The following is a 17764-nucleotide window of genomic DNA, read 5'->3' as shown; positions in this document are numbered from 1 at the left end:
CCTATGCCTCCCCCAATATAGCTCAAGATGAAGTCTTACTCTTGTATTACGCAATCATCTCTCTATATACCATACAAACACACACAAATCAGGACACATTTTAAAAAAAAAATAAAATTAAAATATGTTATTGTGGATATTTGATTTTTAGTATATACTTTGTTTTATTTCTGATTCCAAGATGGAAACCCCCCTTCCAAAAAGGAGTACTTCCAGGGGCAAAGGTAGGGACTTCAGGTGGCAAGGGGCAGGGCTTGGGGGGGGGCAGGGCTTCTGGTCCCAAGATGGGGACCAGGGGGTGGTGCGCTTGTCAAGGGGTGGGTCCACACTTGCAGCCTTCAACAGCTCACCAAAGCTCATTAAGTGGCCCTCCAGCCAAAATAGTCACCTGTCCCTAATCTAAGCTGTAGAGTGAATTATGGAATGAAATTCCAGAATGGAAGAGCACCGTAAAGGTAATACTCTCAATGTTGATCATATAAAAAAAGTAGCATGAGGAGGTATGAGCCCTACTATGTCTTCTCTCCTTTACAGATTAACTTAGCTGTGCTGAGACTGGCATACCATTGTGTCTCAGTAAGGAGTCCGGGCTGAAGTTTTATCTGCTGCATGTTATCTTAATGGTTCATATTAGTTGAAGCTTTTTGCTGATACTCCCAAATTCTGCACTCATGAGGACCCCAGGCAGGTCACTGGTGTTGGAAGGTCCTTGACTTTGGAACTCACTCCTCTGGCAGTCCAACTATGCATGAGCATGTTATCCTTCAGGCATCGTTTCAGCAAAAGACTTGGCTATTGTGGCTCTAAACAAAGGCTTCTTTTTCTAATTTTCAATTTGTTTCCTGGTGGGTGGGTGGTTGTTTGGGAAAGGGTTAGTGATGCTGACCACTGTGGGCACTTAAAAATTGAAGTTTTCTTTTATGTACGATGCACCCAGATGGCACAGTAGTGGGCACACTATAAATAATTAAAACGAAAACACAGATAGTACTGTAATTCAAAACTCAGCATGTCTATAGTTGCACCACTGACTCCACTAAGCTGTTCATTTAAAAGTGGAATAAGTAGCCAAATATAGAGATGACTCTTTCTTTGCTGTTTATAATACTAAAGCTATCTATTTTGGAATCTTGCAGACCACACATATATTCACACACTTTAGCTGGAATAAATTACTGACTGCATGCTATTTCACAATGACCACAAAAGAGAGCCGGGGGTGGGGGGGGGAGTTCCCCTCAGGCCCGCTGAATGGCCTGTATTTCTCAAGAGAACCAAGGAACAAATTAGAAAATAAGCAAACTGTCCAACTGAAGGTAGGATAAGCTAGGCCTACCTGATTGATCTGATTAGTTTTATAAGATCAGCTGTTTAAAGCTGACCTGCACAGTGGAAAAAACTGGCTTGCACTCTTTTTTGGTTAAAGATATGCTTTAAAAACCTGAAATTTTGGACTTTTAAACAGTTTTATTTTTCCTGATGTTTTTTAATCTAGAAACTCAAAACTTGTTTGTCTTGAAAAGTGGTAAGGTTATGACATAACAAATATCAAGAAAGCAAAACCTGACTAATTAAGAGGCAAACCTGCAAGCAATTTTGAAGTTACCATACATAACAGAAAAGGAAAACCACTACATTTCTCTTTTTTTTTTAAAGGAAGTTTGGATTTTGGTTGCATCAAAGCATTTGTCAACTGTTAACTCAGTAGTTTTGACAGGATATAGAAAAAGAGAGGGTTATTTTAAATATTATCCCTTTGCAGGTTTCAAAAAAACAACCTGAACTCTGGCTGAACTCTTCAGTAACCTACACTTGCCAATAGCTGTTCCTAAGGCCCATGGCAGAAATGACAGATGTGCTGAACTGATTAATCTGCAATAACAGGTTAATCATATCTTAACTGGTAACCTTGTCACATGTTCATTTAGTTAATGATATGATAAAACAGGAAATAAGCTATAACATTATTACACAGAATATGTGTAACAACTTTGTGGCTGGTTCCCATCATGCCTTAAAGTGATCTGCGCTCCCAGCCCTTTAAGGCTCCAGTACACTCCTGTGGCTGGTGATCTGCTGCTGGTGCCCCCTTTAATTTAATGTCTATCAGAAGTCTAAAGTACAGTAGCAGAAAATAAATGGAAGCTCAGTAATTACAACTGAATGCTATTTCTTTAACAAAATCTCCTACCACATCATCCCATCCAAAGATTCACTCTTAAAAACTAGATATCTTTTCATGCACACCACATGGATTGCATCAGATACTAAAGAAGTATATTAAGGATTTCTGTAATAGTAAACTGATGAACTGCACTTTTAGTTTTGAGTGTATAAATAGGAAAATACCCACTTTGTGTATAAAGTACAGCCAATTTACTTGTGTAGAGGCAGCAATTGCATGCACAAATACCTCTGAAATTTAATGCATGGTGTCTAACCAGTACCTATGATTTTTTAGAGGAAAAAAAAATTGCCAGCTAATCTGAAAACATTTTTTATTCAATCCATCTATCTTACAAAACTTTCTGATTTATGTTGCATCTTGTTTTGGTACTTTGACAACTCTTTTTAATTAGAATTTGCCACATTTTAGTATAGAGCTAGCAGCTTACTGGTCCTGAGGAAATGTGTTTTCAAAGTAAAGATTTTTTTTCTCTGTGTTATTCTTTTTTGGTGCCCTTTACAATAGACTTAGTCAACGTGGATGGAAACTTCTTCATTGTGTGTGGTTATATGGTTGAAACAATTTTGTGTTCAGTCTCAAGTGGCTATAATATAAATAGAAGCCACACCACTTCTTTATGTAGGATGGTGTTTTTTGTAACTTAAAGTATGATGATACATTTGAAAAGCAAATTAGTCCCACTCCATCAAGAGATGGTCTGCTTGAGGTGTGCCACAGACTTGTTTTCAAACTGTTTACCTGGGTTCAGGCCTATTCAGAATAAAAATAGACTTTTGATGTAGGTTTGGGAAGTCCTACCCTGCAATATGGGCTTGCTGCTTAAGTGACCAATCCTAACCCTCTGGGTGCAGCTAGACAATTTAGTTCTCAATTGCTTTTTAGGATTGAATCTGAGTAATGCCGGGTACTTCAGTGTATTAACTGATATCTATAGAAGCTACAGTTGCTCAACAGAAGTTGGGATCAATCCCATTGACTGTCCTGTGAACTCCAGAAGAAAAAATATTTAGCATTTATATGGCACTTCACATTTTCAAAGCATGGTGCGAATAGGAATTAATCCTTGGGAGTGTGGCAAGGATGAAATAAATAACATCTCATTTTGTAGAGAGTATGCACATCCCCTGTGGACCCCTAGCGGCATCCAAGGCCCAAAAATGTAGTCAACCAATACTATGGAAAGACAGGCTTCTCATCCTTTGGATTCTAGGCTTCCCCTCACCCAAGATGAGGTATCTTTGGCTCTTTCTGACTCCCCAATATGGTACTTTAACCAACACACAATAGGACAGGCATTTCTCAGTGCCTTCTCTGCCACTCCTTTTGAAAGGCAAGGTTCTTGGAGTAGATGTGACATATTTTATTAGAGCAACTGAGTAGTTGGAAAAAAATTCTTGGCAAGCTTTTGGGCACAGTCACCCTTCTTCAGGCATAGGGAGTCTCTGCTGTTCTGAGACTCCAAGAAATGAAAGGATCTAAAAGTGTGGCAGGATGTTAGTGAAAATGTAAATAGGTAGAATTAATAAGACAAAAGGTGAGGCAGAGAGGTGAAGCAGAGGGGGGAGGGGGAGGGGGAAGAGAGCAGGGGAAAAAAGGCTTAAGGAAGACAGTGCAGTGATAGAGTACAAGGTAGAAAAGAGGCTGTCAGGCAGCTACCTGGTGAATCAGATGTCAGGCAGGTTATAATGTGTCATAAACCCAATGTCTATGTTGAGTCCATGATTTTTTGTATCCAGTAGATTTATTAAATGATTTATTCTTAGGCTTATCTATGGAAGGTGTTTTGTAAGTTCCCTTTGAGGATTAGAACTGAGAGATCAGAGAGGGAGTGATTGTCCTGTGAGAAGTGTGCACCCAGAGGTAGTTGGGTATTCTTGTCCTTGATATATTTTCGGTGTGTGTTCATTCCATTGTGTAGTTGTTGTTTGGTTTCTTCAAAATATTTCCCCTCAGCGCAAAACCTGCCAACATATCTCCACCACCCCCAGTATAACTGCACCCCACAACAGAACCATCACCATTACTGGATCTTACAGTGGAACCTCCAGAAATATTATATATCTCATTCCATGCACCAAATGCCCTATGGAAAAATATGTTGGAGAAACCAAACAACAACTGCACACCAGAATGAACGCACACCAAAAATCTATCAAAGACAAGAATACCCAACTACCTGCTGGTGCACACTTCTCACAGGACAATCACTTCCTCTCTGATCTCTCAGTTTTAATTCTCAAAGGGAATTTACAAAACATCTTCCATAGATGAGCCTACAAACTTCACTTCATAAATCTACTGGATACAAAAAATATAGACTCAATATAGACATTGGGTTTATGACACATTACAACCTGCCTGACATCTGATTCACCAGGTACCTGCCTGACAGCCTCTTTTCTACCTTGTACTTTATCACTGCACTGTCTCCCTTCAGCCTTTTTCCCCTGCTCTCTTCCCCCTCCCCCTTCTGCTTCACCTCTCTGCCTCACCTTTTGTCTTTCTAATTTTACCTATTTACATTTTCATTGACATTCTGCCACACTTTTAGCTTTTTTCATTTCTTGGTGTCTCAGAACAGTAGAGGCTCCCCGTGCCTAATGAAGGGTGACTGCTCCTGAAAGCTTGCCAAGAAATTTTTGTCAACTACTTAGCTGGTCTAATAAAAGATATCACATCTACTCAAAGAACCTTGCCTGCCTATGTCCTTTGACCAACACGGCTACAACCAAAAACCCAGCTCCTTTTGAAATGGATCTACTGCCCCTTGCATTCAATATAGTCATTGGATAACATGGGTGGAGAGCAGCTGAGAAATTTCTGCCTCATTGGGCATAAGGGTCCACACTAGAACTGAGGTATCCCTCCCTTCCAGGACAGCAGCCACTTCACTGAGCCACATAACCTCTGGCTTATTTTTCTTTCCGGCCTCACATATTTCCCACATACCTCCCTCTTATGGCTATCTGGAGAGGGTTACATTTAAAAGGAGAGTTGGAGAATACACTGGGTAATGGATACCTGTGGCAAAGCAGTTAGCATGTTATGCTGGGAAGTCAGAGAGATGCAAGTTTAAATACCATTCTGGGGAAAGATTGGGGATTAGAATAGGTTCTTCAACTTCCTGGACAAGCACTCTAGCCACTTGGCTAATGGGCAAAAGACAGGAAGGCACTCATTGTCTGCCTCCTTATCCACATACTTGCCCAGGCTTTGTGGCCAGGAATAGCATTCCTAACTGGGCATAACTGGCATTTTTGGCACTTAGATGTCCAAAAATGCCATGCAGATGACCAAATCTGGTCACTTAGATGATCAGGAAGGAAAGAGAATGCTAGCCAAAGTGACTTGTCCAAGATCATAAGAGAATTTGGGGTAAAGTCAGGATTGGAACTCAAAGTCCTGTCTTCAAGCCATTAGAACATGTACGACAAGAGGAATATTGCTTCTTTCTGGTAACACTGCAAGTTAACATTTTCACCCAAACAATCTCATATTGAAACTGCTCTACCAAATGCAGTAAACAGTTCTGGTGCATTTTAATTTTGATCCAGTGCATTCCCTCCCACCCTTCTACTAGTTTGCCCATTAGCTTAATGATATGATTACATTATTAGCTTTACACAAAGCAGTTCTCAAGAAAAAAACTACTTTTTTAAGGCCACTTGTCTAGGCAAATCAAGGCAAGTGATATCTACTGCAGTGTCTCTTTCATTTCTATGAGTCCCAATGCTTATGTTTTCCCAGAAACAATGCCTTCTAAAAATGACAGTTGTGTGCAGCATAGACTATGGCATATAAATCCTCTTGCTGGGAGTTGCATGCTAGGAAGTTTTTGAATCCTTGAAGTTGTAGCTGTATAAAATTTCTCATGCTAAATTATTTGAAGCAAGTGAAATATTGTTCTCAAATTGATACAGAGCATTTTACTGTGCATTAAAAAAAAGCAAAAGTTACATACTTGAGGCTGTTGAGTGGCAGTGGGTCTCTGAGGAGATGGTATAGGTGTTTTGGATAACGTTTGGTTCATTTTGCTTACAACCAGCTCAGTTATATGTTGCCTGTCTTCAGCCTGATGTTCACCAATCAAAGGCATTGCACAGTCCATAACCTATAATATACAACAGTGGATTAGTTAGTGAACTAGCTTTGCAGCAAACACATGTCCAGTATATGTAAATGTCAGGTCATCCACCTCATTTGTTCCATTAAAAAATGTGTTCAGAGGAAATGGAATTGAGCCTATCATCATGCCTTCAGCAGCCTTGAGACTGCAGAAGCCCCTTTTTATGATTTGAGAGCAAGGGAATAGCCACTCTCCAAGGCAGCATCACTTCCCAAACTCAAACCAGTATACACAAAGGTGACCTTTTTAAGGGATGCCATCCATGGTCAGTCCATGAGGAACATGGTTCCTGAGAGAAGAGACTCTAGGCTTCCCTTTGGATAGTCTGAGATCTGAAGTATTTCCCTAAGAACACTGGGCTAACTTATGTTTTGGAGGGCCATCCATCTTGCAGCATTGTGAGGCTCAAACCATGACCCTTCAATGGAAAAAAAAACACTGAATTTTAATTTCTTGGCATTTTTCTTGGATTTTTTCTCATGCAAGGGAGGAATCAGTCTTTAGTGATTAATGTAGAATTTGAAACAAGGCCATTTGTGCAGCTATTATTGTTAAGTTTAAGACAGTCTACTTGCAGTGTGGAGTGCTGATGACCAAAGTGTTACCACAAACAAATCAGAAATACCACACAGTGTATTGTGTACTTTGTGTACTGTGTGAGTTCAAGTGACCTGTTTTAGTAATTATTTGCTCTATAGCTGGACAAAACACTGATCTCACATACTGGAGACTATGTCCAGTTTGGACAACCCAGTCATATATCTGTGTTTACTTTTGAAATCAAGAAAAGGAATGATTAAGTAACGAGCAGAAGTGCTGCTATTTCTGTGGGAGAGTAAAGAAAAACTATTTGTTTTTTTAAGAAATTGCCATCACTTCATGCTTCTGTATAGAAACTGTTCTGCAAAAGGAAAGGTAGCTCTCTCTCATTGGCCTGTAGTCTGTGTGATTTATAACTGAATTGGAGTTGCCTGGAAGCTTCTAGGCAATAACACAAGCTGTTATACATTTTGGGTGGAAAAAGTAGTTGAACTAAGCCTTGGCACTGGCAATACTGTATATTTAATAAAGTCTGTACCTACACTGTGTTCTTCCTCCAAAGTGAATACTAGCCCTCTACTTTTCAGTCTGCAAAAATCAGAATTGGTACATTTCAATTACACAAAGGAAGAGGCAGAGATTGGTATAAAAAATGAGGGGGCAACTGGAACAGCAGCACCAGGCATTACCTTTATGTGGGGGGCATAAGAATAGCCACTGCTGCCACGAGCATGGCGGCAGCCAGCACTGCTCCAGGTGTCATGGGTGCCCTGAGCACAGAGCTGCCCTGTGACACCTTTGGTGGAGATTGTGAATTCCATTATGATGTGGCCAAAAGTCTGTGAGTACTTGCTACGCAGCAGTACATGGTATGTTTAGAGGTGGTGCAGGAAACATATGGATAAGCAGAAAGTGAGAGTACCTGCACTATATGGATATTCTGGTTTTCTTTTCTTTTGGAAGGAGTATCTTAGCAACTGCAGAATTTTCCCATGCCATTATCCTGAATAAATGTGAGTCTCTGCATAAAATCTTGTCCCACTTCAATGTGTACCCCTTTTTAGTCAGTGCCTAACCCACACACTCAAACTGGATGCTCAAAGGAGAACTTTGGACCTAAATGAGCAAATGTTCAGTCTAATAATGTTTCCAAACTGTGGTGTCTAGTCTGAATCTCTGTGAGCTTGAGGATTTTCAAACTCTGATTATAGCTTTAAATCAATTCTTAAAATGACCCAAATAACAATTTTATTTTATTTTATTTACTGTTACTGTGAAAACATAAAATGTAACTGTATGTGATACCCTGAAACTCATATACTTATTTTCCTTTTCCAAGCTCATTTTCAGTAGACAGAAGTGTTTTATACTCATAATTGAGATGATGACAACCCTTGATTTGGGGGTCTTCAGATCTATGAAATCTCAGAGATACCTCAAGCATCAAAAATCTTTTTCACAGATAACAAATCCCAGACAAAGGCAATCCCAAATTAAACTAATACATTAAGTCTTGAGCAGCTGTTTATAAAGTCAGAAGTAACGCAAAAAGTGCATAATACTTGCATTCTAGGCTTTTATAAAGTGTATTATAGGGCTTTTCCCACATGATTTTTCTTCAGTGGAACAATGCACTTTTCTATATTCCTTGTTATGTTCCTTTGATTTATTGCATATTTAAGTGGCAGCTGGAAAAATGAGGTAAACCAAATACTATATTTATATTTTTAACAAACAGTTTATTCTTAAGGTTGTTTCCTAGTTCACCATGTCCTTGAGAAAAGGCTAAATGCAAAATCTGCAGGAATAGCTTGCTCTGATTTTTTGCAAAAGGAAGTTACAGCCAGTACATTTTAAGGCTTAAACCTGCTCTCATTTGGTGTTAACTTGGAGTAATTTCACTGAAGTCAATAGACTTTCATTGGACACCAGGATCATGCCTTATGAGACTATTGTGCATTGTCTCTGTGTTTAGCACCCAATCTCTACTCCTATGTAAAACTGGATTTCTCAATGGAATGGAGAACCAGGAGAGTTAAATATAATGTAACATTTGCTATAATTCATGGCCTTTGTACAGATTGTATCAAGAGCTAGGCACCTCAGCCTTCACTCTAGGGCAGGTTACTATAACTGGAACACTAGTTTTAATTGGTACTGCATTAGTGCCAAATGGCCCATTTATTAGTATTCAGCAGGTTATTATCAGATTATTTCTTCTGGCTAAAAAAATAATTGTCCTTGAGGTGGGAGTGGGAGAGGGCTACCAGAAATAGAACAGACATTCTGGCCAGGCTGTGATAAGTGATTTGGAAACATAAGACTGCCTGAATGCTTAACATGAGCCATTATTCATGCTAGGCATTTCAGATGGTTCTTTAATGTGCTTATTTGGGTATCCATAATCAGTAGTTCTTTTTTAAATCATGGACTATCTTTTAGAGGCCTTTCTGACAGACCTTCTACCTAATTTTATCAATGTTTTCACCAGGAATAATTAATGCTACATAATGTTTTGAATTTAAAAAATTGCCTTAGGTATTAGGTAGTGGGCATATTGATGCCTGCTGTGGAAATAAGTTTAACCAGGCCTCTTACTTGACTAAGAAGAGAGAGAAAGAGAAGAGAAAAAGATGCTGATGCTATGTATTTTAAAATGTTCTAAGATAAGGAAAAACCTTCATGCCTTGTTTTGTCTGTGTGCAGATGTTAACCTCCTCCTTTCCAGGAACCAAAAAAAAAACTGATAGCTGTTCCCAAAACACAATGCGTTTGCTGAAAAAGTAAACTGCTTATGTGTGACAAATGAATGATCAACTTCTTCCTGTTTCTTTCAAGGTTGCTTTGTCTGAACCCTGCATCTTTTCTCGCTGTCTAAAGTATAAATACGCTTGTAAACGTGTAGAGGTCAGAGTTCCTTTGAGAACCCTCCTTGTGATCGCTTGTGTAGCTTTAAATAAACCAAGATGGCTCTGTCAATTCTGATACAACCACAACGCGAAGTTTGATTTCTTCCACACTGCCTTGCCCCAGCAAGATAGGCAAGAATTATCCCTGTTAAACCTAAGGAAACACTTATTAGTAAACCTAAGGAACGTCTTATCTTTGAATTCTTTTTTATAAAGCTGGTGCTCATAGGGCCTTATAGAATAATGGAAAAATAGGACTGGAAGAAAACTCAGTAAGTCATCTAGTCCAAATCCTTAAAGCAGGATTGTCTCTGACAAAACCACCCTTGTCAAGTGTCTGTCTAACCTGGTCTTAAAAATTCCCAAGAATGAAGATTCCACAACCTGCAGGAAGGGGCTGCAGGAAGACGAGGAGACGCCATCAGGGCAAGGAGTGCAAAGGTAAGTAATGGGGGTCCTGATGGTCTGCCTAATCGGGGGGGGCACACAGTCTTGCAAGGCCTTAAATGCCTGTACACCAATGCTCGTAGCATGGGGAACAAACAGGAGGAACTCGCCCTCAGAATAGCTAGTTCAAATCCAGATGTCGTAGGGTTAACAGAGACATGGTGGGACTCATCCCATGACTGGGCAGTTAACATTAGGGGCTATAGGCTGTACAGGCAAAAGGGGGGGGGGGGCACTTTATGTCAAGGAGCACTACACATCCTCTGCCAGCAGTATGGGGTCAGGGGAAGGGCGAGCTGAAGTGCTCTGGGTCAAGATCCAGGGGGGGCAAGGCGAGAGGGATTTGACGGTGGGGGTCTATTACAGACCCCCCAATCAGGAGGAGGAGCTGGACAGGGAATTTTCAGGCCAGCTTGCGGAGACACTAAAAGCAAGGGATGTAGTTGTCATGGGTGATTTTAATTACCCGGACATCTGCTGGGAGGAGCAGTCAGCCGGGATGGACCGCTCCAGGAGGTTCTTGGCCGAGTTGCAGGACCTCCACTTGATTCAGGAGGTGCACAGTCCCACCAGAGGAGATGCCCTGCTGGACCTGGTCCTGGCCGCAGGCGACGACCTGGTAAGAGGCCTCCAGGTTCTTGACCACCTGGGCAATAGTGATCATCGCGTGCTGGAATTCACCATCCAGCGTAGAGTGTCAAGGGCCCGCAGCAAGGTGGTGGCCCTAGACTTCAGGAGGGCCAACTTCAGTGAGATGAGGAGATTAGTGGGAGAGGAACTGGGGTCCTTGAGGGCAGAGGAACTCAGCGTCCAAGAGGAGTGGTCGTTCCTTAAGGAAACGATACTCGGGGCCCAAGGGGTGTCCATCCCGACAAGAAGCAAGGCGGGCAGGAGTGTCCAAAAGCCCCCCTGGCTCACCAAGGGTGTCCGGGAATGCCTGCTTGCCAAAAGGGTGGCGTACGCCCGGTGGAAGGGGGGTGTAATCTCCAAAGAGGAGTATACCTCCTCTGCTCGGGCCTGCAGGCGGGCTGTTAGGAAGGCCAAGGCGGAGATAGAGCTCGGATTAGCGTCCAGGATTAAGGATAACAAAAAGTCCTTTTTCAAATATATTGGGAGGATGAAGAAGGCGCCGGGTAATGTGGGGCCCCTGCAGGATATGCGGGGCAATCTGGTGGTTGCGTCAGAGGATAAAGCGGACCTCTTTAACCAATTCTTCACCTCCGTTTTCTTGTGCAGGGACCGGGACTTCCCTGCTGTGATAGAAGCCGGACGCGAGGGGATCGCCTTCAGACCTCAGGTTGGGGAGGACCGGGTTAGAGAGCTTCTGGAGGGGCTGGACGCGTTCAAGTCAGCGGGTCCGGATGCTCTCCACCCCAGGGTGCTGAGGGAGCTGGCTGGGGTTATTGCAGGGCCCCTGGCACGGCTCTACGAGCGATCGTGGTGCTTGGGCCAGGTGCCAGATGATTGGAAGGTAGCTAATGTGGTCCCCATCTTCAAAAAAGGGAAAAGGGAGGACCCGGGCAATTATAGGCCCGTCAGTCTTACCTCAATCCTGGGGAAGCTCTTTGAGAAGATCATCAAGGAGCACATTTGTGATGGGCCGGCATCAGAAATGATGCTCAGGGGCAATCAGCATGGATTTATTAGGGGGAGATCATGTCAGACCAACCTGATTGCCTTTTATGATCAGGTCACAAAGGCCATGGATGCAGGTGTCGCGGTGGATGTAGTCTTTCTGGACTTCAGCAAGGCCTTTGACACCGTCTCTCACCCCATCCTAATTAGTAAACTAGGCGACTGTGGCATAGATGCCTACACGGTCAGATGGATTGCAGATTGGCTGAAGGGTCGCACTCAGAGGGTGGTGGTGGATGGATCATACTCGACTTGGGGGGAGGTGGGTAGTGGAGTCCCTCAGGGCTCGGTCCTGGGCCCTGCGCTGTTCAATGTCTTCATCAGCGATCTTGATGTTGGGGTGGAAAGCAACCTGTTTAAATTCGCTGATGACACCAAAATTTGGGGGGAGGTGAGCACGCTAGCAGGGAGAGAGAGATTGCAGAAGGATCTGGATAGGTTACAGGGGTGGGCAAACAGGAACAGGATGTGTTTCAATACGGACAGGTGCAGGGTGCTGCACTTGGGTAGTAGGAACCAGCAGCACACTTATACGATGGGGAGCTCCCTACTTGAGAGCACGGAGGCGGAAAGGGATCTTGGTGTCATTATTGACTCCAAGATGAACATGGGCCGACAATGCGAGGTCATGGTTGGCAGGGCTAACCGGACCTTGTCGTGCATCCACAGGTGCATCTCGAGTAGAGCCAGGGAGGTGATCTTCCCCCTCTATGCGACGCTGGTCAGGCCGCAGCTGGAGTATTGTGTCCAGTTCTGTGTGCCCCATTTCAGGAGGGATGTGGACAACATGGAGAGGGTCCAGAGGAGGGCCACCCGCATGATCCGGGGACAACAGGGCAGACCCTACAGTGAGAGACTGCGGGACTTGAACCTATTCAGCCTCCACAAGAGAAGGCTGAGGGGGGACCTGGTGACCGTCTATAAACTCACTAGGGGGAACCAGAAGGGTTTGGGGGAGACGCTGTTTCCCCTAGCCCCCGCTGGCATAACAAGGAGTAATGGGCACAAGTTGATGGAGAGGAGGTACAGATTGGACATCCGAAAAAACTACTTCACAGTTAGGGCGGCTAGGAGCTGGAACCAACTTCCAAGGGAGGTGGTGCTGGCCCCTACCCTGGGGATCTTTAAGAAGAGGCTGGATACTTACCTGGCTGGACTCATTTGAGTCCCGTTTTTGTTTTTAGGGTTTGTTGTGTTTTTTTTTTTTTGGGTTGTTCTCCCGCCCTGGCGGGGGGTCGGGCTGGAAGATCTATTAGGTCCCTTCCGACCCTGAAACTATGAAACTATGAAACCTCTCTGCATAGCCAGTTCCAATGTTTAACTACTTTCATAGTGAGAAAGTTCTTCCTAACATCCAACCTAAATTTTCCTTGATACAGTTAGAGACTATTGCTCAAGTTCTGGCTCCTGCACCCACAGAGAACTTTGTAACCACCCTTCAGGTATTTGAAGATTATCAGATCCCCACTTGGTCTCATCTTCTTCATACTAAATAATCCTAGTTCTCTCAGCTTTTCCTCTAGTCCAGTTTCTCAGGTCTCTAATCATGTTTATTGCTTTCCATTGAACTCTTTCTAATCTGTCCACATTTTTCTGCATGTGCAGGGACCAAAACTGGACACAATACTCCAGGTGAAGCCTCATCAGAGCCAAACAGAGCAGAAGAATCAGCTTTAGATAAAAGTGCCAAAAAGCCCTGCTGAAGCACCTGATCTACATAGATGCTGGGGAGCAGGTCAAACTAACATGTTACTGGAGCCTGAATTGATTCAATCTTTGCACGTTAGTCTAACCAGATTGAACTAATTTGTTAGTGAATAGACATTCCCTCTTGACTCATTGACTCTGGAAATGCAGGCATATGCCTGCAGTGGCTGTTCCAGCCTGCAGCACAACCCCTCTGTCTCTTCCTCCACCCCCGCTAGGAAGAGGCATGCACTCCTTGGGAAACCATGACAGGGGGTCATAGTCCCTCCCCACCCTTGCCACTCCAACGGCAGGAGGGGGTGTGGCCAGAGGCCAGTCGGAATGGCTCCCTTAGGTGTTGGAGGCACAGAGAGGGTTTATTTCCCTGCCCCCTCCAGCACCTGGTGGAGGGGGAAGGGAAGAACCTTATTCCACTGCTCACCCAGCACAGGGAACAATTGGTGGAGGTGGCAGTCGGGGCTGCAGCCCCCTGGGAGCAGAGAGGACAGTAGGGGGAATAAACCCCTTCCCTCCCTCCTCTGCCTCAGGGGGCCATGCCAGCTGGCCTCTGGCCATGCCCCTACCCCTACCCCTGCCACTGCAGCAGAAACGGGAAAGTGCTAGGCAGACTCCAGCTTGCGTCCATGCTGGTGGGACAGGAAAAGAGAATTAAACCCCCTCCTGGCCAGTTCACATGAGGCTACTGCCCAGGTTGGCCATGCCTGTGCTGTTTGAGCAGTGAGTGGAGAAATGCCTGGCAGGTCTGTGCTAGTGAGAAAGGGGAGGAGGAGGGAATAAGCCTCTTCCTTGCCCCCTTTGGCTTGGGGGGGGCAGCATCTGGCCATGCCCCCGCCCCTGCCTGCCTGTGCTCTGGCTAGGGAGCAGAGGGGTGGGGCCAGCCTTGCTCCACTGGAGCAAAGAGCACAGCCCTGTCCAGGGCTGCAGAGCATGCTGGGATACTGGGGGACTCTGGTTTAACGTAAACCAGGAAGGAGTCTGGGTCAGAAGTTCCATAAATTGGTTTGATCTCAATCAGTTAAGTCTGATACTACATTCAACAAGATCTATCTCAAACTGGTTTCAACCATTTGGAAACTGGCTTATGTGCACTGAACTTATGTTTTGTTACAGGTTTAAAACAGTATCTTCTCACTTAAACGGGTTCATGTGTAGCTTCTGTCCCTAGCCCTGGGGTTTTAAGTTCCCAGTCATACACTCCTTCATTCAGACACTCCAAATGCCCTGCAGTTGGGCTTTCTCAACACGGCTGACTGTTTCATCTTAAAGGGACAGGCCAACTTTTTGTAGGCCTCCCAGCCTTCTATTTTTGATCCTATCACTCAGAAAAATTGAATGAACAAAAACAAATTTTAAAAGGTTTGGGTAGAAATTCAGTAGGAGTCCTCAGGTTATGCAGAATGTGTCCCTGAGTTTAGAGAGAAGCACTCAAAGATGAGTCTGAGAGAGGAGGAAAATATATGTGAAACAAAAAACAAGGTAATAAACCTGACTTGCTACCTACAATAACTTTAAACTATCCTTAATTCAACCAGTTATGCTAACTTGTTTTACAATTATTTGGCTTTTGTGGTTCTCATTCAGGCATTTCAATTATTTTCAAGGATTTTTTTTCCTGAGGTTTTTTTCCTTTAGCCATATCAATAAAGAGAACAACAAACAATTGTTCATCACTGTGATCAAGAGAATAGAGCCTTCTAAAAGTTCTTATCATTTACCAAGCAGACAGTGCTGTTGCCCTGTCATGTAAATCCTTGTCTCATGACATTTTTAAAAACTTATTTTATTTTCCCATGATGGAGCCTAGGGCTATTTCTTAACCATTATAATAGCTTTAATCAGAGGACTTGGAGACTCTTAACATCCTTATAAATATTCTCATTACCAGTATTTAAAAAAAATGAACCTCACTATGCAGTGTTTCATATACCTTTATTTCAAAATCAAGTCTTATTCATAGTCACTATTCCCTTTTTCATATTTTTGAAAAACATGATTTATGCAGATTTTTTTTAACTACTTAAATACACTGGACCTTTTCTCTCCCTCGACCTTTTATCATACTAGTGCAAAGTAATCTTTCTCTGTATCCCAGGTGGCTTTGTTTTGCTGCTGGGAATGACACCAATATGAAACAGGATGACAGGATTGTGTTAAAGCTGGTACTGCTGCATGTGTAATGGCTTCTGAGGACTGGGAGCAATCAGGCCAGTTTGGTAGGTTTTTGGAACTGGTAGCCCCATATATCACACTAAAACCTGCACTGTTACAAAAGTTGCTGCACTTCTTTCTAGTGCTTCACTCACTTGCACAGCCATGGCTGACAATCTGCAAAGCATTCAGCTTCATAGGCCATGACCAAGGGTGCTTTATTATTCTGATATTTGCCCTGCCAGAAAATGCACCAGTTGGTCTGCATCAACCTAGTCAGCACTAGCTCAGTGTCTTGCCAGTCAACATGTTTGCTGACAAAGACTTTACAATTAAGTCTTTTATACTTTGAAGCTATCTGGCCATACTTGGGGGGGGGGCTTTCTAAAGCAGCAGCTCTCACCTGAGTGTCCGAGCTGTTAGCAGGTTTCAGGGGGTCCACTTGGCCCGGCCCTATGCAGGAAGGAGTCACCTTGGCCCCCCAGGGCTGAGGCAAGTCCCTAGGAAGGGACGGGGTGGGCCCGCCCCACCTGGTCCTGCAGCCTCCATCTTGCAGGAGGTACTGCAGGCAGGTGAGCAAGGCTCTGCATGCTGCTGCTTAGGTGAGTGGGGTCCTGCGGCTCCCCACTGCCTAGCCCTGCCTGCTGCACCTGGGGCTGTGTGGGTGGGGCTGGGGAGCCCATCAGTTGTTGAAACACTGTGAGCTGTGGAGTTTTTATAGCATGCTGGGAGGTGGGGGGGAGGGGCCTCAGGAAGAAAGAGGTTGAGTACCCCTGCTCTACAGAACCCTGAGAAAGGGTTTGGAAGAACTCCCTAAGTTTTCAAAGAGGATGTGTAAGCACAGCGGGCATATTGATGTGGAATCCACCTAGATAACATGACAAAAATGGCCATCTCTCCTTAATAATGCTCCATAGGATGGGCAGCCCTTGACACTCTTGAAAGCTCTCCTCTTAGGTGGTCTGTCAAGGAAAACATTGAACAGATAGCCCAAGAAATGCTGAGTCAAAGGTTGATGTGAAATGCACACCAATGCATGATGAACTAGGGAATAAATCAATAAAAAAGGAAGGGTAGACTTTGGAGCATCCAGAAAGGGTACTAGTCATCAAGGGCAGGGATGCCCAAGTACCATAGGATCATGGGAAATTAGAACTATAGGAACCTCACAAGATCATCTAGTCAAGACCCTTGCTCAAGGTAGAATCATCCCTGACTAAGCCATCCTAGCCAAGTGTCTGTCAAACCTTATCCACAATTTCTGTAGGCAGCCTGTTCTAATTCTTTGACAACCCATCTGTTTAGATGTCTAGTCTAAACCTACTAGGCACTACTTCACAGCCAGGGCAGCTAGGATCTGGAACCAACTTCCAAGGGAAGTGGTGCTGGCTCCTACCCTGGGGGTCTTTAAGAGGAAGCTTGATGTCTACCTGGCTGGGGTCATTTGAGCCCAGTTTTCTCTCCTGCCCAGGGCAGGGGGTCGGACTTGATGATCTACAAGGTTCCTTCTGACCCTACTTCTATGAACCTATGAATCTATGAAACCCTTATACTAGAGTGGTATCTATATGGGAAATGGGTGCATTATTCTGAGGGGCAAAATTTTTTATAATTTAATTGGACCTGATTGGAAAGTATGGGTGGCAAATAACTTACATTAAGCACCCCTATAATAAGGAAGGACAGAAAATTGGAGGCACATTGGCTCATGAAAGGTACTCTCTCACTTACTCTTGTTGAGAAGGTAATTGTTGGCAGAATGCTCAGAGAACACCACTAGGATGGCATGAAACCCTTGCTGGCAGAGGGCCACGCTCTTCACTGTACTCTGCTACTATTGTCCTCCAGGGTTAAAGAAAACATTAGTGCAAGGGTAATTCTGGCACTCAGGCTAAGAAACTAAGACTAAGGAGTGAGAATCCTTCACAGATGGTATGTTTGGGGATTATATTTTCTTTCCTAATAAAATAGTTATAATGACTATTTTCAGGCCCAGGGTCAGAGAGGACCTAGTCAGGGAACTTCTGGTGGGGCTGGACATGTTCAAATCAGCAGGTCCTGACA

General features: G+C 43.8%; 1 protein-coding gene across 1 annotated transcript in view; it reads right to left on the bottom strand.

The window, feature by feature from the left end:
- Positions 1-17764, bottom strand: part of SYN2 (synapsin II) — a 208543-nt gene that overhangs the window by 12912 nt on the left and 177867 nt on the right. The window contains exon 7 of the mRNA XM_006038134.2: positions 6150-6299. Within this exon, the coding sequence (XP_006038196.1) occupies positions 6150-6299 (150 nt within the window). The remainder of the gene's footprint in view (positions 1-6149; positions 6300-17764) is intronic.

This window comes from Alligator sinensis, unplaced genomic scaffold (genome assembly GCF_000455745.1).
Source record: "Alligator sinensis unplaced genomic scaffold, ASM45574v1 scaffold1647_1, whole genome shotgun sequence".
Classification (NCBI taxonomy): Eukaryota; Metazoa; Chordata; order Crocodylia; family Alligatoridae; genus Alligator; species Alligator sinensis.
The sequence above is the reverse complement of the archived record's forward strand: the minus strand, read 5'-3'. Positions and strand labels throughout refer to the sequence as shown.